The sequence below is a fragment of the Phragmites australis genome, chromosome 20 (assembly GCF_958298935.1).
Source record: "Phragmites australis chromosome 20, lpPhrAust1.1, whole genome shotgun sequence".
In the NCBI taxonomy this organism is placed as follows: Eukaryota; Viridiplantae; Streptophyta; class Magnoliopsida; order Poales; family Poaceae; genus Phragmites; species Phragmites australis.
Window position 1 is genome coordinate 13,319,396 of NC_084940.1, and position 26,114 is coordinate 13,345,509.

Consider the following 26,114-nt stretch of genomic DNA (forward strand, 5'->3'; position numbering starts at 1 on the left):
TCCGAAAGTGTGAGAACATTTCATCCTTGCTCACAAGAAAGAAGACCCAAGAGTAGCGAGAGAAATCATCAACAATGACAAGAACATACCACTTTCCACCCACTAAACGAACTCGAAAAGGATCGACAGTGTCCATATGAAGAAGTTCTCTCGGTCGTTCAGTCACCACCAGATTAACTAATAAATGGGAGGTAGCAACCATCTTGCCATGCTGACAAGGAGCGCAAACAAGATTCTTCTCAAACTTGAGCTTGGGCAATCATCAGATCAAGACTAGGGCACTCAAACGAGTAAGCAAATCAAAGCCCATATACCCTAGTCTCCTATGCCACATCCAAAGCTCAGAAAAAAGTTGAGCAATCAAGCAACGAGAAGAACCAAGAGACTTAGAAAAATTAGCTCCAAAAACTATCTCAACTCGAGAATCTTGTAAATCAAAGCACCAGAAGAATCAAGAACTCGAGAAGTATCATGTTTGAAATGCACTTCCAAGTCCTCATCCAACAACTAAGATACAGAGAGAAGGTTGTATCACAGATGCTCCACCAAAACTACATCCTTGAGAGTGAAACTCTCATTCACTCTTACCATACCTTTGGCTTTCACCCTTCGTTTCCGATCATCCCCGAATGTCATGTACTTGTGTCGATTCACAAGGGTAAGGCTTGAGAAACATGATGAATCTCCGGTCATATGACGCGAACAACCAGAATCAATGAGCCACTTGTCGTCCGCCATGAAGCAGAGGCCAGTGAAGTCCTTGATCTTCTTCTTGTTCTTTGCTTGTGGTTCATCCTCCTTCGAGCTCTCCTCATCGCTGGAAGAAGTGTCAATGTCGCTGAGAGCCACCACAAACGCCCTAGAAGCCGCCTTGGCTGCCTTCCTGGCTATCTTGTCACAGTTCTTCTTGAAGAAGGGATTCTTATTCTTCTTCTTGTTCTTGATGTAGTCGTGGTCGTCGTCCTCCCTCTTCTTGAGCTTAGGGCAGTCCGCCTTGAAGTGGGTAGTATCATTGCACTCAAAGCAAGCACGAGAATGACCCTTCCTCCGGTCTCGGTGATTGTTGTAGAAGCGGGTGAACTTCTTCATGATCAGCACAAGGTCCTCATCATCCAGCGTGCTCACCTACTTCTGTGATAGAAGCCAAGGAAGACAAAGCAAACCCAGTCAATGAAGTGTTAGCATAAGAAAAGCCAGCTGCAAACTGGTTGCCACCACTAGGTCCAAAAAACAACACCATGTTCTAAGACAAGGGATTTTTTAGACCAATCCGAGCCGCCTTGGCTATCTCGGTGGATTTGAGCTTGCTGAAGAGCTCATCATAAGTCAACATGTCGGAACTTGGGGACTCTTCAATGCTCGAGATCTTCACTTCTCATATGCTACGGTCAAGAGGATAGAGAAGCTTGATCGCTCTCTCGTGGTCATAGTAGGGCAATACACCAGTTGACCGAAGATTGCTAATAATCCCATCAAAGCAAGCAAACATCGCATCCAAAGACTCTCCGGGGCCTCAGACAAACATTTAGTATTATTGGTTGTATGTGCTTTGGCGTCTAGCCTTAATCTGATTAGTGTCTTTATGAAAGACACTCAGAGTATTCTAGATCCCTCGGGTAGTATGGAGGTGTTGGATCCTGTCAAATTCATTCCGACTCACGCTAGTGAATAAAATATTTCTGGCCTTATTATTAGCCTTATACTTTTCAATTTGAACCTGAGTCATGCGAGCAGTAGGAATCTCGTAGTTAGAATTAACTACTTCCCATATTTCACTTTCTTAGCTTAGAAGATAAGCCTCAATACGTACCTTCTAGTATGAAAAATCATGACCATCAAACAGCGGAATCTTCCAACTTCTCTCCATGTCACCTATGGATCACAAAGCCGGTTAAGGTAAACAAATGATCAAACCGGCTCTGATCAAATTGTAGAAATGAGATTGGCGACTAGAGGGGGGTGAATATGCGCCAAAACTAATTTCTTGCAAATCGATGGCCTTTACTTATTTGGATCACTCAACGCAACTCAAAACTCAAGCAGAAGCAAAAATCGAGAGAAGTTTTAACAAGAAAAAATCAAGGCAACATGACACCACGGATGGTATATGAATCATAGGTTCCATTTAAGGTCAATCTATGTGTCTTAGCACTCGAAAGATCACAACTAGCAAAGAAACAAAACAAGAAGAACAACGAGCAACGAAACTCTCCAAATTGATTATATAGAAGCAAGGGAACTCAAGATCCCATCACATAAGCGTGTCTATATGAATTTTATGCCTCTAGCAAGAAAAAGAATGACTTCACAAGGTGTTGAAACTTCAACCCAAAAACAAAAACGAAAATCAAAACCGGAAGGGAAAAACTTACACACAAGGCAAGGGAACCAAGAAAGGGAAACTAGAAGGAGAGGAACTCAAGCATATAAAATAAAGTAAACTTTATTACACAAAGTGGTCAGGCTTATTTTAGACGGATTATAAAGATTTTCCTCTTAAAACTCTCACCTATTACATAGGCTAAGCACTCATCCTCCTCTCCACTAAAACCGTAACACATTGCTCTCATACGGGTGGCACAAGGTGCTGAAATAGCTAGTTCATCCTCTCCCATAGCTCTACCCCTCTATTTATATGTCTAGAAAACTTGATCCCCAAGTTTTCTAACTTTTTTCCAAAATACCCCTCTCTTGTAGTATACTTCTACCTACCACTAAGGATATTTTAGTCCATTTTCTTCTCCATTCATCAGACGGCCGGACGCCTTTATGACTTAGCTTCACCTCGTCTCAAGCTTCGTGATGGTACAACATACTCCTCTAGTCCTCCCACGGTTTTTAGGTCAAACCGCGAAACCCTAGCATGTTTCTCAAAGCGTGACTAGCCACCACCTGCTTCCACCTGAAACAAGCACTCTGATGATGACGTGTGTCCTCCATCTTGCAATCTTGACCGTCGGCAAGTCTCTCCCGCTCCGGATCCATCGGACTGCCTTGTCACTTGCACCGGTATCCCCTTCGCTTGACTTTATCAACACACCATCTTTATCCTCTGTTTCATACTTTGTTTGACCTTCATGTGTACAACTAAGATCACCATTGACTCCGTCCGGCCCTCCTTGATCGTCTGGCACCAAGCACCCACTTAGCTCCAATCACCCGCCGTCAACTGTCAGGATGCATCCGTCACCTGCACACTATAAAATAAGCGAACACATTTCTTCACACTCCAAAACATCTCTAGGTTAGCATTAAATCAAAATTTTTAACTCAGAACACATCCTACAGAAAACGTAAACACCGGATGTTCTGGTGTCTTTTGCTCCTCAACACCGGACCATCCGATGAGTGTAACACTATCTATTCCAGAAAAAAATTTCTCTCTGCAAGAAAATATCCGACAAGTATACACTGCCTACACCAAAACTTTCGGTAAACACCGAAACTTTTGGTGTGTGTAATTTTTCTATATACAGATAAGAATTCATCAATTCCAAATACCGCTAACTCAAGTTAGACATGAATAAGAATAAGCATCCACAAACATATGCTAACCAAGTTCAAGACGCATCAACTGTAGTCAATGCTTCGTCACAGGCAAACTAAGGTACTTCTCCGTGCTCCTCTATGTTGTGTTGAGTGTGTTCCTTCTGCCCTCCTCCTTCCAGGTGACCATGACTCCCTATTTATAAGGTAGTACATAGCTTAGTATATAAGTTATCATAATGTGCAAATATCTAGGATCTGGCTGAATTACTAGGTATTATCCTAGATAACTATCTTTTACCCTACATAGAAGATAAATATCTATCGTAGTAATTATTGTGGTGCCTACCCCCTGAGGGGTGAGTCGGTTGCCAATTGTGGCCCGACGCCGCTATGTCAAGGGTGTCAGGATGACTTGCATCGCGCTGGGATGTCAAGATAAGCACCACTTTCACCGATATTAATCGCCCGTCACCTCACGTCAGGTCAATTGCAGGGGTGTCCCTTCTTCCCTAATATTATCTCTGAATGCCGACTGCGTCTTTAGGCTTCGGAAGGCTGTATGGGCACCGAAGGGGTGGCCCGAAGAGGTTCGCAGCCTCCGAGGATAAGGCCTCGTGCTGAGTTCGGAGGTCGAAGGCTTTGGAGTGACTTGCTGTAGCTTCGAGTCCTCGGAAGGCCACGTACGTGCTAGAGAGGTGGTCCGAATAGGTTTGTAGCCTTTAAGGATAAGACGTCCTGCTAAGTTTGGAGGCTGAAGGCTTTAGAGAGACCTTTGATTGTGATCGTCAACCATTATCCTCAGACTGATGTATTTTCCCTAACAACATAATAATAGCCACATCAATTCTGATTTTTTTTTTCTAAATATGTGATCTATCATGTGGATCTTCAACAATTTCAAAACTGCATGCCATACCCTTTCTGAAACTTACACAGGTTATTTGGAACTCTTAGTATAACAAAATTCACCAAAATTTTACAATATATTTACGGCAGTCCTTAGTATTTTTGTATTTTTTTTGCAGAACTAATTTTATTTCATTTGAACTAGTGTAAATATCGAGGTTTAAATCAGACTAAAAAGAAAAAAGAAAAAAGAGGCGCGGTGCAGCATGGCCCACACCAACCGACCCAGCCCATGGCCCACACCAACCGACCCAGCCTTCCTCTCTTCAATCCTCCTTATGACATCCTGGTCCCAAGTGCAGAGCCGGCCCATAATCGAGCGTTCGGGCCAGGTCAGGGGTTAGTAGAAACAACCAAACACAAGCGGCGCATTTCTTGATCCCCGCCGCCATGAAACAAGGGGCCTCATCACTGATCCGCTGGTTTCAACTGCAACTGAAAACCCACCCTCTTCTTGTCTGCTTCTGTTTAGTTTTCTGCTGCAATCCCTGATGCAACTTCCTGCCACGGCAAATTGACCAGGGAATATTCTCCTCGACGGCAGCTATTTCACACCAATTTTCTTCACTGCGAGATCCACATTGCCGCAATTGTTGGTTGGTATTGTGTAGGTCAGTCTCCTCTCGCCGTGCGCAGTGCGCTCCTCTCCAGGTACGCCCCAGTGCACCTTCTGGAACCTTCCGTGAGCAACTGCATTCACTTCCGTCGCTGCATTTGCTGCTAAATCCTCTCCAAACCCTCCGATTCGTGGGGTCTATCTCGAGCTCAGAACTAAAGATGGGTGGAGATCAGTGGGGTGATGAGTTCGGATCTTTGGGCTACTTTCGATTTCGTGAAATTCCTTGCGATATTCACCAATTTGGGACGGAGTTAGTGGTAAAGATTCAGTCTTTGACTAATCCGCGTTAGAACCATTGCAAGATTCGACCTGTCGCCGTGCCCAACACGTCCGGCTTCGCAAGATTGGGTCTGAATTAGAATACCAGTTTTGTGTACATTCTGACACAGGGAACCTTTTTTTTTATGGGAATCGGGGAATTGGGCTCACGGAAGACGACACTAGCAAGGCCACCTTGATTAGATGTTGATGAGGTATGGTTCGGCCATTACTGTGCAAAGTCCAGTTTTGCAGAGTATAGTGGACTGTAGATCAGTAGATGCAGAAACTGTCCTTTCTGTAGCTTTTTTTTTTAAAGCTGATGCAGATTGAGATGCTGTATTGCCTTTGCTGTGATGTTTACCGATTGAAGCCAGGTGCTAAAATCAGATTGTTGCGCAGAATATTACTTAGGTCAATAAGATCAGTGACTCCTGAGGCACACACAATGGAAATTTTGATCTATGTCTCACTTGTTGTGCTGCTTGTACTGGGAACCCTCTTTGTTATCCCAAGGTCCAACCGCAAAGGTAAAAGTTTTATCACTGTTAATCTTAAGTGAAGCCAGTTAAAAACCATTGCCACTGAGTAATGTTATATGGCAGGTAAAGGAGATGGAGCACATTCAGGAGGCACTGGAAAGGTGAACTTCATCTTTTATCATTGAATAATGTTGTTTCCTCATTTATGTAATGCATGCGCATCAAACTGACTAAGCAAGTTCGTTTTTGCTGCTTTAGAAGTATGCTTTATAATGTGAAAAACAAAAGATTATGCTTTATGATTGTTGACCAAAAGACAAGATTGATGTATGTTCTGCGAAGATCAAATTGCACATGCAGACGTGCCATTTCCTTTACCTTAACATCACTCTCATTCTTTGCTTTCTGTCATTTCACATGTAGACGTCTAGAAGCTATACAAAGAAAGAGGTATCAACTCACAACACAAGGAAGGATTGTTGGATCATAATCAAGGATAAGGTTGAGAAAACGATCCACCACTTTACCAACCAACTTCATTCAGCCTCCAATTTTGAAATTGAAAGGTCTTGGACTTTCTTCCTTCTGATTATTCGAGTTTGTGATTATCCAGGTTTACGATGTAACTTCATATGTGGAGGAGCACCCAGGTGGTGATGCTATCCTAAACAACGCTGGAGACGATTCAACAGATGGGTTTTTCGGGTTTGTAACTTCTCATCAATAGCTCACACTGCATTCTGCCAATATTATATACAGAATATGCTTTTCCGAAACTAGCGTGGTTACATCTTAGCCACCTGGACTTTCCATCATATGTTGCTGTTCTAGTATAAATATAGGAACTGCCAGAGGTTACTATCTTTCTAGACAGTTTCCTAGGGGGTTGTTTGAATAGTTTGTTTTGAAAAACCTGGTTTTCATTTAATTTACATTACTGCAGACTGCCAAAAGTTTAGTTTATTTAGATGAGGATAGAACCTGGATAAAGATCGCTTGTTTATTAAAAGCTCAAAATATTGAGTTCTCTCGGGGAAAAAACATTCTCTGTTGTTTTTTCAAAACTGAACAAGGGATAAATAAAACTCACTGAAACAAGATATTCACTTGTTAGGATCTTAACTAACCAACAAATTAGAACCAGTTTTCCATGAACTCACGATAAGACACGTTTTCTAGGAACGAGAATAGTGACTAGAGGGAAACCTCGAAGACCCATGAGCATACACTCATACACTCGTATGTGAGTTTTTATGCCTCTTAGCAACAACAAGAATGATCTTATAAGGTGCTGAAATTTCAGCTCAAAAATCAAAACGAAAATCAAAACCAAAAACCGAAAAACTTGCGAACTTACAAAGGAACCAATAGAGAGAAACTAGAAGAAGGAGAATTCAAGCATATGCAAAAATATAAACTAAATTACTCAAAGAGGTCAGCCTTATTTTAAACGGATTACAAAAATTTATCTCTCAAAACTCTCACCTATTACATAGGTTAAGCACTCATCATTCTCTCTTCTAAAACCTTAGCTCTAAAGTTCTCAAATGATTGGCACAATGGGGCTCAAGTGGTTGGTTCAAAGTTCTCTCTAGCTCTACCCCTCTATTTATAGGTCTAGGAAACTTGGCCTTTAAGTTTCGTAGCTTTTCCTTAAAATACTCCTCTCTTGTAATGCACTCCTACCTACCACCGAGGGTATTTTGGTTCATTTTCTTCTCCATTCATCGGACAGCCGCGGCGCCTTCACGACTTAGTTTCGCCTCGCCGCAAGCTTCGCGATGGTGCCACATACTCCTCCAGTCCTCCCATGATTTTGAGACCAAATCGTGAAACCGCCTGCACGCTTCTCAAAGCGTGACTCACCGCCTTGCTTACACCTTAAGCAAGCGCTTCGATGTCGACGCGTGTACTCCGTCATGCGATCTTGACTACCGGCAAGTCTCTCCCGCTCCCGATCCCTCGGGTCGTTTTGTCATTTGCACTGGCATCCCCTTCGCTTGACTTTATCAACACGCCGTCTCCATCCGCCTTCAATGTTTTGCTTGACCTTCACGTGTTCAGCTAGGATTGTCTGGCACCAAGCACTCCGCTTAGCCCCGATCATCCCGCCGTCGACCGCTAAGTTGCATCCATCACCTGCACACTATGAGACAAGCAAACACATATCTCCAATTCCAATTCCAATTAGTCCATAATCATTATGCTCAAATGAAATCTCAAATCAATTCAAATCACATTAAAGCTCATGCAAAACCGAAGATCATCAAACTAAATAAATGACAATATCAATCACTCATCACAAGAAAATAAGGCACATTTCAACTTGGTTTCTCACGTTTTAACTACACTGATATCTGTACACTTCATGCAAACAAACACTAGAAGACCCCAGTAATTTAATAATCCTTTTGAAAGTTATTAATATTTAATAACTGAAAGGTCTACACCTATGGATTTTTTATCACTGGTGGAGTGTTTCAATAAATCAATTTAAGAAACCTTTACCAAGGATATTTCTTGTTTTCTGTTTAGGCAATAAAGCAAAAGTGATCAGAAAAACTGCACTCTCATTTTTTTGTTGCATCTTTCGGTGTTGTTATCTGATGATTTCCTATTTTGAGCAATGTTCACACATTCTACCTATCCATGAAACTTTGCGTGCCCAGACCCTGAACCTGAAGGCCTGAATATATTATAGAACCATGTCCATGTTCTCTTTGGACATGAGATTGTTGATATGAAAAGAAGACATTAAATACTTACATTAGCACGTCAATAAGTTAATAGACTAATGAAAAAAATCCAGATGATAGATGCTGCAACATGATAAAAATTCTTAAACAATAACTTTGATGGGGATATTTGTTAAGAAGAAATTCATCTGATTTTGCTATTGTTTTCCTCCACAAGTCAGATTTGCAGTACTCTTGTACCTTGATTTTTTATATCTAAGATAAATATTTTACCTCTACACGTTTTCAGCCCACAACATGGCACCAGAGTATTTGACATCATCGAAGATTTCTGCATTGGCAAATTGAATGAATGATGATAAAGGGGAGAGGCTGTAGATGCTCCAAATGTGAACCCATGTCCTCTTCGATAGTTCCTTGAAGATGACAGGGAGTGAAACAATTTCCTAGTTGTGATGAGTACTACTCCCAGCTTTGTGGTTCTTATTTCATATTGACCTGGTACTTTTACTAGTAACAGTTTTTGAACCATGGACCATCTACGTGTTCTGAACGTCTTATTAGCTTGCTTTATCTCTTCGAGAAGATATGTTTTCTTATATCGATGGAACATTCTCACATCAGACGACAAACTTTGATAACTTTCGTATTGATTTATGGCGTGACAATGAAAGGCATTTCATCAGCCCAATTTCCCACTGGTCGTGTCTGAGAACAGTACAGCTATTGGGCTCAAGGGAACACGCTTAAACTGCTGATGAGCTCACAATTCTGTTCATAAAGTAATTTTGATGGAAGAGGTGATCTTCCAAGATCAGGTCAGCTTTATCTGTGAGATTGTGTAACAAGAGTAAATTTACCGATGGTTACCTTGACATAATAAAGCAATAATACAATGCAGCACAACACTCTCAGAAGAAGAAAAAACAAAAAGAATGTGTTAATTATGCTCATCAACAAAGGTTTACACATGAACTGACCCAGGAAGGAAACATAACCTCTCTTTGGATAGGCTGTTTTTTGTTTTTTCTTAGAAAAAAGGCGGGAGCTATTCAAAGAGCTAGCTTTTGGTCCCAATTTCTGAAGGTTTTTGATTGAGGAAATAGTTGTAGCTAAAATGAATTGAGTCTGATAAATAGGTTAAGAGAATTTTTTCTGGTTTTAGTGTGCTAAGAAATTAAAAATTTATTATAAAAATTAATAATCAAAATTTAACAACTACAATCATTTCCTCACTCAGAGCTTTTTCCATGAAACTAAGACACAGTCTATCCAAAGAGGCCCTAGTGGTCTTCCCTCTGTCGCTAGAGGAACGCCATAGTACAGAGGGGTGTCACATAACCTGATGATTCTATTGTAGTGTACATAGTAATTGAGAGAGACAATACAGTAGCAAATGAACTCTTGTATTTATTGATCATGTTGTTTACATATTTATACATGGTGAAAAGATATGATGAGAGAATATATTTTTTTGGAAGATATCTCTTCTCAATAGACACAACTCTTGGTAATTGATCATATAGTTATATCTAAAAGTGTCTATTCATAACACTCCCCCTTGATCAATTATCTTGAATGTAAACTTCTTGTTAGAACTCCTCCAAAAATCCTGTTGGAAAAATATGAGGAGAAAATAATATACTGATATGAACTCCTTTAAAACCCAATAGAAAAATATAAGGAGAAAATGATATGACATATATTGGTTATTGTCTCATTGTAAGCTCATATGAGAAATCTAAATAGAAAAAACTCATTTCGGTGAGCTTAGAGAACAATAATTATAATCTATGAATTATATTAAAACCTTCGAAAACTTCTTGGAAAAATAGGAGGAATAATATTGATTTGCTGTTAAAACTCCTTTAAAACCCAGTGAGAAAATAAGGAGAAAATGGTACAATATATATTGATTATTGTCTCTTTTTAAACTCATACGAGAAAACCTTTAAAAGAAAAAACCCATAAGCGAGTTTAGAAAACAATAGATATGTCTTTGATACCTCCTTTAAAAACCTCGAAAGGAAAAATAAGGGATATGGCATATGATCTTGTGTAGATATTGTCTCATTAAAAATCTTATATGAGAAACCGTATAGGAAAAATTCATAAAGGAAAAGAGTGCAATATAATTATGGACATATTATCATTCAGGGATTAACTCTTCCTGAACCTTGCAAATCTCGAAGTTGCGCATACCAATTCCGTGAATACATTTTAGAATATAGAAGTTGGTAAGGACTTAAAGAATAAATCAGCAAGGTTATCACATGATTTAGTTTGTAAGATTTCTATCTCCCCATTATGAGGATAGAACAATTTAGGAGCAATATATTTGGTTATATTACTCTTTATGTAACATGTTTGCATTTGAGAAATACATGCAGCATTATCTTCATAGATAATGGTTGGTGATTCAATAGAACCAATACCACATGACTTTTTTTATGTGGTTGATCATTCTGCGAAAACGTACACATGTATGTGATGTTTCAGAATAATAGATGGAAGTAATCACTGGAATCTGTTTGATGACTCCTGTGAGATAACTATATCACTATGATATCAGTCTGTGATCTGGTGTTATGGGGATCAGCTATATAGCCAGTGTCAGAATATCTCACTATAGTCATACCTTGATTTTCTGATAGAAAATCTTAGATCTTTGGTGCCATAAAGATATATATTGATATCTTCTTTGACTCCCGCCTAATGGCGTTGTTAGAGCTGCGCTATTTAAGCTAGCAAGTTATCTACAAATGCAATATCAAACCTGTTACGATTTGCAAGATACATGAGCGTTTTGATGGCACTAAGATATAGAACTTTAGGTCAATATCTTTTCATTGTCAATCCAATGTATGAATGGATCTTGATTCATATTTAGGGATTTAATGACCATAAGTATTTTTATAGATATGATTGTCCAATATCATTTGGATATTGGTGACTGATGGATAAATATTCCTGAAGAATATGCTCAAGTTTTAGACTTAAGCAAAATTTGATTTTACCCAAATCAGTCATCTCAAATTCCGTCTTTAAGATGATTACATATTTTATCATGTGTGGTTTGGAGATGAAACAAAATCCAATTGAGACTTTATGAACACACATATGCAATCATTGTATTTGGAGTAACCTTTCTGTGGAAGGAACTCATTTAGTAAGTTATACCACAATCAACTTAACTGCTTGAAGTCATAGAGTGACTTTGAGCTGTACACAATATATATTGCGATTTGTATTTAGATTCAGAATGTAAAGTTCATTATGGACTTATATGTCTAAATCTATCCAATTCATTTGATCTGCCAATGATATTGAATATGAGAACATAATTTCCACACATACCTTGGGGTATGTAGTATCGTAATTGATGTCGTGTCTCTGCGTGAACCCTTTTTACTACAAGCCTTGCTATTTCACCACCTTATGGAATAAAAATCCATTTTTCTTACGTATGGAAGACATTAGAGGTGTAGGTATTACTTTTGTGAATACCTCTCTTTTGTGAGCGAGTGCAATTCTACCTCAATTGCTTCCTTCTATTTGGTCCAGTCCGAGTGCTTGAGGCACCCTACCATGGCCATGGACTTTGGCTTGGATCCAATTGAAGATCTTCTGCAATTTTTGAGGAGAAATTATTTGTCGACAATTTGTAGTCTTTGGTGTTGATTGATTCTATGAAATCACTATAGTTTGTGGAAATATTATCCTATTTAACTCCGTGTATTTCCCAAAACAATAGAGTTAGGGTGTTCCCATGACCCAGCGCCTGGATTTGTGTACACATTTGTGCTGGTCATTTTGATGTTGAATATCCATAGGCGTTTGGATAGTGAATATCCATAAGGTGTCTATCAACTTGATGTTGATTTGCATTTACTGTTTTGGAGGAGGGATTCCTCTGTTTCCACGGTAGCTTGCAAGAAGCTTTATCCTTTGTGACCGTACTTCTCCTTCTCTTATTTTGAATTGGGAGTTGAGTGGTTTTGTTTGGTACCTCCACTCTTTCTAGCACATTCTTAGCAGGAATGTAAAATTTGATGACACCTTTATGACGAGTAAACGCATCTGGCAGATGATTTGCAATATGTTGCAAATACAAGATGGTTTGAATAATGATTCAGATCTCAGATAGTGGATATGAGGACTGAATATGAACGTGTGTGACATTCTCTTATGATTCTTGGCATTCTTTGTGGTATTAATCTCCCCCTAATGCCTGGAATTGTCCTCAGAATGTTATGAGCATACAGGCAATGAATATGTCCTTTGTGAGGGACTTGAGGTATTATATGATTGACGGATAATTATACCTCATATCGATTCCCAATGCCCTTTGATGTATGATGTACGGTGGTGATATCAGTACGTGCAGAACGTAACCGATTCGTAGATGGGAAATACTTGGCTGAGGCCAAATTTCCACGTATTAACTGCAACGGAGGGAGCCATATGATTACAGTGGGATGAATCTGGTATAATGATGTGGTGAGTAAAGCCGCATGTCACCAACAAGATGTTGGTCAATTACAATTCTTTGATCGGTCAGGCAAATGATTTGATTCTCTTGATGAGATATTCAGCTAGACTATTGTGGATGTGCACATATGGTACTTAATGCAGTAGTGTCCAAAACCAAACAATAATTGCATGCACGTCAAGGAACGGTATTATCCATGTGAATGGATTTGATCCTACGTCCAGGATTTTTTGCTCTAATTTTGATAATTTGAGCAATTAGTTTGGCATAAGTGTGGTGCCTTATGTATAAAGGACACATATGAGACTATTTTCTAAATACATCAATCAGCATTGTATAGTACCTAGATGGTCCATAAAATTGCTAAAATAGAGCCACATGTATATTCTTGAATGCATTCAAGAAATTAGGTGGCATATTATGAATTTTAAGGTAAGAGGGCCTTAAAATTAAATTCCCTGTGACACATGCGGTACACATAAATCTGAAGATTTGGGGAATATTGTGGCCAATAGAATTGTTAATAATTTTTCTCATCATCTCTAAGATAGAGTGACCAAGGCAATCATGCCATGTCTTGATGTAATCAAGATAGAAAAATTATTTTGTACGCAATATGTGGTACGGGATTTAATGTATGTATACTGCAATCCAGATGGTATATAGGAAAACTTGCCATATCCATTGATTAAGAGGAGAAATTCCTCATGGGTTTCGATATGGAAACCATTCTAACGGATATCTCTATAACTTATAAGGTACAGGTTGAATCGAGATACTATAGAGCATCAACGATTATGACTTGTGTACCCATATGGAGAGTAATTATGGCATGATCAAAGCCAATAATCACTACATCACGTTCAACGATTGTCAAAACATTTCATTATCTCTTAGTAAGAGTTTGGAAATATTTTGGTTTCCCTAAGTATAGAATTTGTGGTGTAACTATCCACAAGACACATTTCATCCATTGGATTGACTCCCGTAGAATTCTATATATAGAATTGAAGAATTTGATATGAAATTCTTTTCAGATATATAGAATACATACATACTTTATTGTAGTATCATAGTGCTGATACAATATTGTATTACAACATTAATGGGACGCAAATAACATGATATCTAAGGAATTGGGAGACTAGATAGGGTCTCCAAACATGTTGTACGAAGCAAATTCGACAAACATATATTCCGTGCTCGTGGGATCTTCTGGTTGCAGAAAAGTTTGGTTGTTACTTGATTTTTGTAGAACTTGTTGTGAATAACTTGCCTCTTTGGTGGAGTCAGTTTGAAGATTGAAGTGTGCTTCAAATCTTTTCTTTTGAGCAGGTCGGTTATATCCCACAAATTGTAAATACAGATCAATTAAATGTCTGGAGGTACGATATTTATTAGTGGAATTCTTGTAGCATCCGCATTTACGACAAATATTAGATTTGTCAAGTTTGGAAATACCTTGACCCTAATTTAGTGCACGTGGCTTCTGCTTTTTGTTGCATTTGCTTTTACCATTGAAGTTCTTCGGATGGCGTTTAATAGAGCCATCAAACTTATTGTTATTCTGAACATTAGCATGTATTTCAGGTAAATGAGGAGCGCTGATTGGACACTAATGATGATTCCTTAGAATGAGTTCATCATATTTTTTGCCTGAAGTAATACATGTATTAAATCAGAATAAATATGGTATTCTCTTGCATGGTATTGTTGCTGTAAGATCCTATCAGCGGGAAGCATAATGGCTCTATCTTTTCCGCACCTGTAGGTTCTTTTTCGCAAAAATGCAATTTTGAGCAGATTTTATGAAGAACATGATTGTAATTTCCGACGGACTTAAAGTCTTGAAGTCGGACATGTGTTCATTCATGACATGCATTTGGCAGAATGACTACCTTTTTGTTGTTCATATCTGCTTTTTAGAGCTAGCCACAATGTGCTCGGATTTTTCATCAGATACTCAAACTTGGGATCCAGATGGATATGATGCCTTATGTATAATGCATCATATATAACATAATCTTGTAGCGGTGGTTCTCCCTCTTGGGGGAGGTAGTAGTGCCGCTATTATTCCGCGGGACACAAGACTAATCTTGACGTCCATTATCCATATTGGATAATTGTGACCATCGAATGTGAGTTCATCGAACTCTTTGCCGATCTTTGTATCGTACATGGATTTTGACCATAGATTTGATTAATTTACAATAGTTAAATTAAAAATCACTATGATAATATTGTAATAATAATGCAAAATTTGTAAAGTCAAGTTGAAACTTGAATTACATAGTGTAGATCTTAAATTATGTAGCTAACACTTTGAAGATAATCACCAGATGTGGTGTATATCTCAAAGTAGTATGAGGCATAATCTGATATTTGTCAGTAGATGCCTATGTTCCTATTACCTTATGTTATACAAATATTGTGCTAACACTTTAAAGGTAATCACCAAAAATGGTACAGACCTTTATTTAATTCATATTCAAATTGGGTACGCACGTTGAGGATAGTCACTGTGTGCTAAACATAGTGTATATCCCATAGTAGTACTTAGGTACTACCTTGTGTATGGCCAATATGAGATATGAATTAAGGAAATCACCTAAAAAGGTGTAGACCATTGTTACAAATTTAATATTAGGTACGCACTTTAAGGATAGTCACTATGTGTTAGACATAGTGTAGATTTCACAGTAGTATTAGAGTACTACCTAGTGTATGGCCAATATGCAAAGGTTTGGAATATTGTGTTATATCAAGTGGAAGAGGTAATTATCTTATTTGCATTAATAATCAAGAGAAGAATGAGAAGAATACGCGGTCTTCAACGCCGTCAAGGTTGAAAGTATAGCATCAATGAATACTTGATGGCCTTCGTGCCTCTGTTCTAGATGGCTGGAATCGATTTATTATCTGTGTTGATACCAATGAACGCCTTGTAGAGTGCGAGTACATCGCCTTTGTAGCACAATGTAGATCGTCTGTCTGTGATTAACAACGAAGATACGTATGAGGGCACCTGAGGATTGGTCGCAGCAGAAAACGATGGAGTTCATGAGGAGAGTGGAATCGCAACCCATCTCGCTGTCTATCTCTGTTCTTGATGTCGGTGTTCTTCTACTGTGCTGATAACGTATTGTAGTGTAGATAGTAATTAAGAGAATAATAGAGTAGTAAATGAACTTTTGTATTTATTGATCATGTTGTTTACATATTTATACATGGTGAAAAGATATAATGAGAGGACATGTCTATTGGAAAGACATCTCTTCTTAATAAACAACACTCTTAATAATTAATCACATAGTTATATCTAAAAGTGCGTATTCATAACAAATTCAATTCCCTTTTGTTCATCGGGTGTGTAAGGATCGGCAAAGTAGCTTAAAATGCTTTGATCGAGGTTGTCGAAGCTTGGATCGAGGTTGAAGAACTCATCGGCGAAATCCATGTCCACGGCGGGCTCCGGCGCGCTCGTCGAGGCCTCGACGAGCGCGGACACCAGTTCTTGGATTTCTTCAGATTGCGCCCGCCACTCTACGTTTGCGGCCGCCTCGAACGCCGGGAAAGAGGGGACGTGGTTGGAGTCCGAGGTCTCCGGCGACACTCCGCAGTTCTCCAGCGTCTCTGACGCGGAGAACGGGCTGCGCTCAGGCGCCAGGCAGCCACTCACCGGCGTCGAGGAGAAGCAGAAGGGCGTGGTGGCGCTCCAGCCCTGGCGCTCTGTCGCAGCGAGCCGCTCGGTCTTCACCGTCAGGGTCGAGCTCAGGCTCTGCAGGCGGCTGTGCGCGTCCGGGTTGTGCTCCGGCGGCTGCGTGGCCGCGGCAGCTTGGCCTGCCGGCGCCGCTGCTAACGCCTTGTCAACGCACGTGTGCGTGCCGTGGTAGATCACGTCGAAGAGTTTCGGGTCCTCATCGGTGCGCTGCACCTGCTTCGTCGCCGCGCATCCCTGGGAGTGGCGGTGCGTGCACCGGTAGTAGCCCCTAAAATATTTGCACGATTCAGGTCAGGCTCATGGCATGACTAGTTTCTAAGCTCAAACTGTGAATTTTGTCTGGAAAAAAAGAAAGCTTTTGATTGTGAATTCATCGCAAGATTGGCTAGCCCAAAGCTCCAAAGTAGCATCATCAATCCGATTGGAAAACTTGTTTCATCCAATGAAAAATTGCATCATCCATCCTGTTGCCATCTGACAAGTGGAGGCCAATTGCCATCTGACAAGTGGAGGCCAATCAATTGGGAACAGAGCAGAGGCTGCAACTTTCACTGGAGAGAAAGGACGGCCACGACATCCAAACCCAAAAGCAGAAGCAAATGATTTCGATTCCACGCACCAAAAAACACGTGCAAATTGGATTCTGAAAAGAAAAGAAAAATCTTTTGGTGAGATGTACCAACCTTGGGTGCTTGGCTCCAAGAATCTCCTTCTGGCCGTACTTCCTCCAGCTGTGGCCGTCGTCGACCGGGCTCTCGCCGCCCCCCTCCGTGCTCACCCTCACCTGATGCTTCCACTTCTCCATCATCTTCCTGTAAATCACTCAACAAATTTAGCAAAAGAAAAGCTTGAACAACTCATCATGCTGAAAATAATCCATGGCCATGACATGGTTCAGTTCGTTCTGCAAGGATGCTCACCTCTTCTTTGTGTTCTTGAAAGGCCCGTCGGTGACGTCGCTGAGGGGGCTCGGCGTCGGCGTCGCAGAGATTGGCGAGGCGAGGCCGGCGTCGGCCGCCGACCGCTTCCGGCCGCCGTCGAGGTTGGAGGATGTGATCATGACGATGGACCGCTCGGTGAGGGAGGAGATCTGCGAGGCCAGGTGCTTGCACAGGTCAGGGGAACACCCCAGGTGCACCTCCAGCTGCTTCACGAGCTCCTTGATGTGGCTGAGCTCCGTCACCACCAACCGTCTGCCTCCATTGCCATCAACGCTCTCCATGTCTCTCCCTTGCTTCTCACCAACTAAATTACAAGCCAAGAAATGATCGAAATGTTGTTGCAAACTGAACTCAAGGATGTATTGCTCGTACAAAGATTATTTTTGTGGCGTGTGAACTGCGAGATGCAAGTGGGGTGTTGTAGTGAGCGAGTGAAGCGAAGGGAGCTGCCCTTTTATAAGCAAGAAAACGAGGGGAACAAGCGCGTTTCGGCAGTGAGGGGAAGAAGAAGATCGAACAAGATTTTGACCGGTGACATTACCAGAGACTGGGCCTTGGTTGGCCATGGATGAGTGCCATATCGGATCGGGTCGGAATTCGGAACACGTATTCATGGCCAGACAGTGAAGAAGGGGTCGTGACAACAGCTTCTTGGACGCTTCGGTTGGGAGCGCCTGCACACCGTGCTAGCCGAGTCGTCTGGTGTGGTAGTTTCTTTCTATACAGTAAGCTTTATTAACCCATATCTTTATAATAAGAAGATATAAACGGCATAAGAATTTTCTTTTATCCTCTTCGTATGACCAAGATGTACACAACTCATGTATGGTAGTAAATATTTGGAGAAATCCATGTCAAAATAGGAAACCATATGTTAGCGCATCAAGGGAACTGGAAGTCGGAACCGAAATGCTGTAGATGCTATATAGAGATAGCTACTTATATAAATGCGACACATTTCATTTATTTTATTGTTACTTTTACTCTGGTACTGCATGCCTCTTGGATTACACGGAGATAGTTTGCGGTTATACATGACGCATTCCTGAATCTGATTTCTAATTAGTCATGATGCTTAGAATGAGCATACCTAAGAACTTGCTCTAGGAATCCGCAACAGATATATACTCAACTTAGTGGTTTTTTGGAGTCTATTTAGCGGTTCGTAGTATGTAGGTCTCCAAAACTTTATACAAGGACGAGTAAAAGATACACACAACGCATGTTACATCCTATGACGTCGTTTTGTTGTTTGTACCCTTAAAGGGTATTTCTAAAGAAAACTTTGCTATATAGGGCGGGTTTGGTAGAGTTCTTTTTTATCTAAATTTTTGAAAGCAAGTGTACACACCGGAGCTATATGAGCGCTGATGTATGATTTAGAGCTTAAAACTGCAAACTGTTATTTGAAAAAGCTCCTACTGATTCCACTCTAGCAGTTGATCTGAGAGCTTAAAAAACAGGTCATAGTCAGTTGAAGTCTTTGTCCAGTTCATATTGGGAGTAATAAAGACACATATGTTTTCCACTTGTTTGGTGTTGTGTTTTGATTCGTACTCTCTAGGGGCGAATCCAGGGTCTATGCTAAAAGTGTTGCAGCATGGGTTCAGTCCATAAAATCTCATGTATCTTCATGTAGCATTCAACCCAAATTAGCTCATATAGCCCTAAATCAACCTAAGTAGCTCCATATCAGCTCAATATACACTGGCCTAGCCCCGGTCCAGCTTCAATTCCTGATCCGCCCCTGGTACTCTCTGCACCACTCTTTAAGATTTGTTTCATTCTTGTGTTTTTAGTGTAAGACAATAAGGCTACACTTTTCACACTGGAAGTACTGGCTGCTGGTATGAAAATTATCTAGAAAGATGAGTTAGCGCTGGCTTGCCGATTTTTTATGTCTCTTTGATTTACTCTTTCGGTTTCCCGTTCCGTAGTTCATTGTAACAAATTAATTCAGATGTTCAGAGATCGAGCCCACAAAGGAATGTATCATATTTAGTTTATTGGAAACAAAAGGAGATGACGGGCTCGCTAAATGTTGTTTCCTGATGATACTTCGTGCAGCCATGGGTTGATCAGTGTTGCTCTTAACTCTTGCAGTACAGGTTAGAATCGGCTGTAGTTGACGGTGGAATATATACTGCTTGTCTCCATAGTAAAAGGCAGTGAGCTAGTTCTTAATTCATAGGAAAAGAAATTAAAGTTGATTCACTAAACTTAACATGGAGATAAACTGTTCTACTTCTTTGGGAAATATCGTGTTGGGAATCAAGATAATTTACAAACTAGTTTTACACATTGGGAAATATTGCAACACTCCGAATTAAGTCTGGCATATATGCACACATTAAGCTTCAATCCATCATATTGTTCGGGGAATCAAGATAAATTACAATTGGGGTGTGTGCCACAACACTGCTGAATTAAGCTTCAACCATCAACCCAGAAAACTATTAGCTGGTTGTACTCACACATAACGCATCCCCCCAAAGCTGTTAGAATCAAATCACACTACTCGAGGAGTTTCTAAAGGCCAGTTGCCCACGATGCTGACCATTTCAACCCTGCCTCTATGCATGCTGAACAGGAATTGAACCACATCATTAGCAGTTGTTCGTACAACTATCGATCCATTGAACGATCACTATAAAAAATTATTTTTAGAGGCAGATGATAACTCATATTTACAGGTGTTTAGTGCATCCGCCTGTGATCGAAGGTCTGTAGAAATAAATGATTTTTACAGGCGCAAAAGTGACCACCTGGGAAAATCTATTATCATAGGTGGTTCACTTAAGGAACCGTCTGTGAAAATAGGTTTTCACATGCGATTCCTTAAGCGGACCACCTGTGGAAATTGATTTCCACAGGCGGTTCCTTAAGCGGACCGTCTGTGATAATCGGTCACTCAATCGATATTTTTTGAACCGAGAAAAAGCAAAAAAAAAAAAAAATTGGACCGATCAGGAACCTCACGCGGTCGCAAGTCACAAGTCACGCGTTTTTTCGCGCGAAATACGCGTGCTACGCGGTTTTTAGCACTCGAACTCGAAACTTGTCGGGTCACGCGATCCCTCCCCACCATCACACCAGAGAACGATAACTGAACTTTGAGCATATATAATTCTTTTGATATCTGCAATCCGAAACTTTAAATGATTATTTGAGCATCTAAATGACCTCAAATAAAAAACTTTTCGACTACAAAGTTGTAGATCTCGTCAAGGGCTACAATTTTCATATAAACTTTATCCTCATCCGACTTCATATGAAAAAATTATGAATTTTTGAAAATAAACTGTCACCCATTTCTATAGCGGTTCCTTAAACGGACCGCTGTAAAAATGCGTCTGTAAAAATATGTGATAGTTTATTTTCAAAAATTTATAATTTTTTCATACGAGGTCGGATGAGGATAAAGTTTATATGGAAATTTTAGCTCTTGATGAGATCTACAACTTTGTAGTTTAAAAGTTTTTCATTTGAAGTCATTTAGATGCCCAAATAATTATTTGAATCTTCAAACGATTATTTAGATTTCTAAATGACTTCAAATAAAAAAAACTTTCAACTACAAAGTTGTAGATCTCATCGAGAGTCATAATTTTCATATAGATTTTTTCCTCATCCGACTTCATATACAAAAGTTATGAATTTTTTTTAATGGATAGTCATTTCCAGAGGCGGTTCATATAAGGAACCGCATGTGAAAATGACTATTTTTATAGGCAATTCCTTATGTGAACCGCCTATGATAATAGATTATTATCACAGACAATTCCTTATGTGAACCGTCTGTGAAAATATATTTCCACAGACGGTCCGTAACTGCAAGAGACCCTCGCTAATTATTCAGACGTTTTTTCAAATAAACCACCTGTAAAAAATTATCCTAACTGTCTTGAAAAATAGTTTTTATACTAGTGGATGTCGCTGCTGAATAAGTAAAATCCATTGGACGATGTCGTTGCTGAATAAGTAATAACATACTCAAATGAGTTTGTCATTTAGTAACGGGTATGGCGCTGATATATGATTGTGTCTGGATTGTTTTTTTAGGATCATATGATCCGCAGCCATGTTGTTGACCGCAAGCTTCATTAACGAGTGGTAGCTATAGCTCAGTCATGTGCTCTCAATAAGCATTTCATATTCAGGATTTCAAGTCCGATCTGTTGAGGTTCCTAGCTTGTCTCACCTTGACGAGTCCCAATATAATATTGCTTTTGCTAGAATTAGCTAATGATGCTAATATTATCTTACTGCAAGTTGTCTGCACATGGTTCTTAAAAAATAGCTGCCGTTGTTTACAGGAGGTCAGGCGTCAGGATGAGTTGCCCTTGCAATGCAAGTGACATTTTATAGCAAACTATATACAGACCAACATCCATATGTATGATTCCCCCCCCCCCCCCCACCCCGAATATGGACATGTATGATTTGCTACGAAGTTTTGCTGATCAACAAGTATATATCAGAACTAATTCAAGCATTCTCAGCTCGTGTCGCTTGATACGATAATATTATTGTAAAATTTTAGGTTCTTCGATTTGCCAAAATTCATAGACACAGGAATAACTAATGCTTTTGCGGTATCAGAACATGCTAATATTCCAGGAAAAGCACGCCACAGAAAAGTATATGTTTTGGTGATTAACGACAATATAGTCAATATGACTAACATGTTTGTCAAATATATGTTTTAATATGTCTTATAGATACAATACATAAAGAAGTCACCATAACTAAGACAAAATTTAATTGGATTGAAGAAGTCCCAAGAGAAAAACTCTCAACGGATAGTCTGATATAGAAGAAAGTGTGCACAACAGAGCTTTATCTGCAAAAAGAGCAAAACAGATAAAGCCAACGTATAGTCCGGTGTTGATGCAAAATATACACATCGGAGTATTCTCAATGAAAGTTTACAAGCTGTGTACTGACTGGATAGTCCGATGATGAATGATATAAAGCACTGGAGCAATTCTTGCAGAGATAATTTAAGTGCTGAAGAATGGAGATCATATGACCGGATGGTCCGATGAATGTATTATGTACATCAAAGCATCATCACCTGAGTATTTCTTACAGAGAAAGTATCAGGAATTGAAGATTGAAGCTTAACTCACCAGATGTTACGGTGTGAAGAGAAAATGCACCTGAGGCTTGTACCAGAGTATTTTACACAGAGAAGAAGTGGCGCGGTTTAACTGAAGTTAACTCACCGCAAAGTTCGGTGATGAAGTTGAAGAATCCAATGGAGGATCCAGTGTTCGGGATGACTTTGAGTAGAATCCAATGGCTAGTTAATAATGTGCACTCACCGGATTATTCGGTGATTGTACTTCCGTTGTCATCGAATAATCTGGTGTTAACAGCTTTTCTGAGTCGTTGGGTTAACGGTTAGTGAGCAAGTTTGAGACTATAAATACTTCTCAACTTATTTATTTGAAGGTGTGGCTGTTCAGAGAAATCCATATACACTTGAGAAGATATCCACGTCACCAAAGTTCTTAAAATGATCATTGAAGGTGTTTAAACATAAGATTAGAGAGTGTTTAGTGCTTGTAGGTCTAGAGTGAGTTGTAGCTAAGTGCTGCAACTTGAAGAAAGGATCAAGGAGTGATCCTACCTTGTATCAAGTGGTACGTCAGCGTCTTGGAGTCTTGATGACTCTCCAGTAAACTTGTTGACCTTTTGATTTAGTGTGGAGTGGTGGCAAGACACGTGTACAGGACGCGGAGACCCTTGCCTTGGTGGTTTAAGTTTCGAAGTGATCACGGCGGTAAATGACCGGAAGAGAGACTAGTGATGAGGCCTTGCTTTGATGGCTTAACGGCTCATCCGGCTTGACGCATTGTCTTAGTGGTTTGGTGACTCAAGAGTCATGATCAGGTGTCGATCGAGAGCATATCTTTAGTAGAGCTCTAATATGAACTAAGGGTGACATTCATGACATCAATATCACGGAATAAAAATTTATTGTGCCGAATCTGTTCTCTATACCTTATTTACGTTTCCGTATTTATATTCTTGCAATTTACTTTTCTAGATAGGTTGTAATCTTTTTTTAACGGTAGAATAGACACACTAGATAAATATAAAATATATTTAGATAGAAATTAAGATATATTTATCTTGTAAAAATTTTAAAGATAATTTAGTTAGATTTCTAAATATCATAATTTAATCCTCTTAAAACGTTACCTCGCAATCGGCCGTTTCTACGGGGATAAAATTAGTGGGGATTGAGAGGTGAAGTCAGAGCTCGCTTGCTGCCCATTGGTGAAGCAACGTGGAAGCTGACTGGGTGCATGGCGCGCGGGAATCTTCAGGCCCCTTTACGCGTTGAGGTGAGAAAGTGACTTCAGCGATGGAGGACGCCTGACGTTGGGGCCCGAAAAGACAAACGGCGTTGCTGCGAATAGATACATGGGGCATGCGGAATTTTTCCGTCCACGCTGCACCTGTACGTACTGCTGTCAGCATTGGTATGATTTGTGGCCATGCTTTGTTTCGATCTCCCTGTTTTTTGCGCCTACACACTACTAGAAAAACAAGAATATTAGACGGCTTATCATTTGGTCCAAGATGCATCTCAAGCCCTGTGCCCATCATACTGAAAGAAGTGTCTCAAGTCATGTCGTAATAAAGCCTGAACTATGATTATATGTATATAGAATCGGAAACATCAAAGATCATGGAAAAACTTAAATAAGCACTAAATGAAATTCATTAACAAAGAATATGTTACCTTAATTAGGTTGTTATAAATTACTGTATTATCTAGGAGGAAGCATGGGCACTTCCGTTCCACATCCCCATGTATGAGAAGATCAAGAGAGAAGTACAAGAGGTAAGGCAGAGAATATGATAAGCGCAACATGAATCACATGTGCAGCAAACAATACAATTATACAACCTCACAGAGACGTTACATAGGTTAAAAACAAAATTGAAGTTGGGAAGACAACGACAGAGCAGACAACGACAGAGCATTAGGTGGGTGGAGTAGCTCCTAAAACAAGCAGACAATATTATTGCACTACTTTTCCACCAGTGAAAGATACAGTTGTTACATCAACGCGTTATTCTTACCAGTTTAGGAGTATTTTCTTTGCTCCACGTACAATTTGTTGTTTTATAGCTAGCTATAATATGAGTTCATGTATGTAAGTACTACCCATAATCAATCTATATAAAGAAAATAACTAGAAAAATAGCATGCAGTTAGCACGCTCTATTGACCCGTCACTGGAGAATTTAATAACCCCATCTATATGATTTAGGGACATCGATTCCTAAACTTTATGGTTGCTCTAATCTATTTAATTCCAATATATTGATATATCTATTTAGTATCTAGAGTAGTCTGTCCCACTTAATAGTAGACAGGGTAGAAACTATAGATCTTTTTATCTTTTGGTTTAGTGAGTGTCTGCTTGTGTATCTTCTTGTTCCCAATTTTTGGTTGAGTACCTGAAAGTGAGATGACACTAAGAATTATGAAGATGGTCAACATAATTTCATATTGGTAAATAAATGAATAATGTAGCCAATTTTCATACATTGGTATGAGATAATCAAAATGAATGAAGAAACATTAGTATGAGATAATTAAAAGTAATAATGTAGAGAACTCATTAATAAGAATGTTAGAACATTGGTATGCACCCACCGCAGACATTGCTACCTGCTAGCGGTTCATGCATGATGCGAATGAACAGATGAACAGTTGGATTTGTGGAAGCGTGTTTGTGTGCTGCAAATTCCTTGTTATGTCAGATTGTATTTGTTTCTTTATTTTTTGGCATAATGCACCTTAAAATTAGTACATGATTTCCTTTTTAAATTAAAATTATACCCTTCAGATGAGAAAACTCTATTGCAGCAAAGAGAATAAGGTAGCTCTGCAATTAATTCTGAAATGTTAATATTAGAATGACATGAATACATATGTACATAGAAAATGGTTGCTATCAAAGGTAGCTCTGCATGCGTGACAATTGTTCTAATAGCATCATTGTATTAATTGAATAGCATCTTTGTAATTTATTTAGAAACATCATCTAAGCATGTGGTAGTCATAATCAGCATTTAAAGAAATTTATTTCTTACAGCATAATTTGTTAGATAAATAATAATGTAATAATGCTCATCTAACATGGAAAAATCTTGATGTTTCGATATTGAAATCTAGTCAGTTTCATGTGCTTATACCAAGTGATAACTCTGGTAGGTCAAGTAGTAAACAAACAAAGTAATGATGTAGCAAACTCATTAATAAAGATATTAGAACATTTGTATGCACCCATTGCAGACATTGCTACCTGCTAGCGATTCATGCACGGTGTGAATGAATAGAGGAACAGTTGGATTTGTGGGAGTGTGTTTGTGTATTACAGATTCCTTGTTATGTCAGATTGTATTTGTTTGTTTATCTTTTGGCATAATGCACCAAAATTAGTACATGATTTCATTTTTCAATTAAAAATGTACCCTTCAAA

The 26,114-nt window shown here is 39.4% G+C and overlaps 2 protein-coding genes across 4 annotated transcripts; one reads left to right on the top strand and one right to left on the bottom strand.

Annotated features, from left to right (window-relative positions):
• Positions 1 to 4,699: 4,699 nt before the first annotated feature.
• LOC133901239 (cytochrome B5-like protein) lies at positions 4,700 to 8,988 on the top strand. Of its 3 annotated transcripts, XM_062342530.1 has the most exons (7): positions 4,700 to 4,817; positions 4,918 to 5,046; positions 5,675 to 5,802; positions 5,878 to 5,915; positions 6,178 to 6,255; positions 6,368 to 6,459; positions 8,740 to 8,988. In XM_062342530.1, the coding sequence occupies exons 1-7, from the start codon at positions 4,786 to 4,788 to the stop codon at positions 8,804 to 8,806; spliced, it is 564 nt and encodes a 187-aa protein (XP_062198514.1). In that variant the 5' UTR covers positions 4,700 to 4,785; the 3' UTR covers positions 8,807 to 8,988. The 3 variants fall into 3 exon arrangements, with proteins under 3 accessions (XP_062198514.1, XP_062198516.1, XP_062198517.1); XM_062342532.1 differs by lacking the exons at positions 4,700 to 4,817; positions 4,918 to 5,046 and adding an exon at positions 5,057 to 5,487; XM_062342533.1 differs by lacking the exons at positions 4,700 to 4,817; positions 4,918 to 5,046 and adding an exon at positions 5,059 to 5,487 and having other exon boundaries at positions 5,646 to 5,802.
• A 7,126-nt stretch (positions 8,989 to 16,114) lies between these two features.
• Positions 16,115 to 18,045, bottom strand: LOC133901304 (transcription factor WRKY19-like). The gene is made up of 3 exons (XM_062342613.1): positions 17,584 to 18,045; positions 17,347 to 17,475; positions 16,115 to 16,931 (listed from the first exon to the last, which is right to left on the bottom strand). Exons 1-3 carry the CDS (start codon positions 17,883 to 17,885, stop codon positions 16,262 to 16,264), a joined length of 1,101 nt encoding a protein of 366 aa, XP_062198597.1. The 5' UTR covers positions 17,886 to 18,045; the 3' UTR covers positions 16,115 to 16,261.
• Positions 18,046 to 26,114: the final 8,069 nt, after the last annotated feature.

What these genes read in the sequence shown, in the direction of transcription:
- LOC133901304 (XM_062342613.1), bottom strand. Translation starts at nt 17,885, where the DNA reads ATGGAGAGCGTTGATGGCAATGGAGGCAGACGGTTGGTGGTGACGGAG. An exon ending in TTCAAGAACACAAAGAAGAG is followed by an intron (nt 17,476 to 17,583) that starts GTGAGCATCCTT and finishes AGTGATTTACAG; the next exon opens with GAAGATGATGGAGAAGTGGA. An exon ending in CTTGGAGCCAAGCACCCAAG is followed by an intron (nt 16,932 to 17,346) that starts GTTGGTACATCT and finishes CAAATATTTTAG; the next exon opens with GGGCTACTACCGGTGCACGC.
- LOC133901239 (XM_062342530.1), top strand. Translation starts at nt 4,786, where the DNA reads ATGAAACAAGGGGCCTCATCACTGATCCGCTG. An exon ending in CGCAGTGCGCTCCTCTCCAG is followed by an intron (nt 5,047 to 5,674) that starts GTACGCCCCAGT and finishes ATTGTTGCGCAG; the next exon opens with AATATTACTTAGGTCAATAA. An exon ending in CCCAAGGTCCAACCGCAAAG is followed by an intron (nt 5,803 to 5,877) that starts GTAAAAGTTTTA and finishes GTTATATGGCAG; the next exon opens with GTAAAGGAGATGGAGCACAT.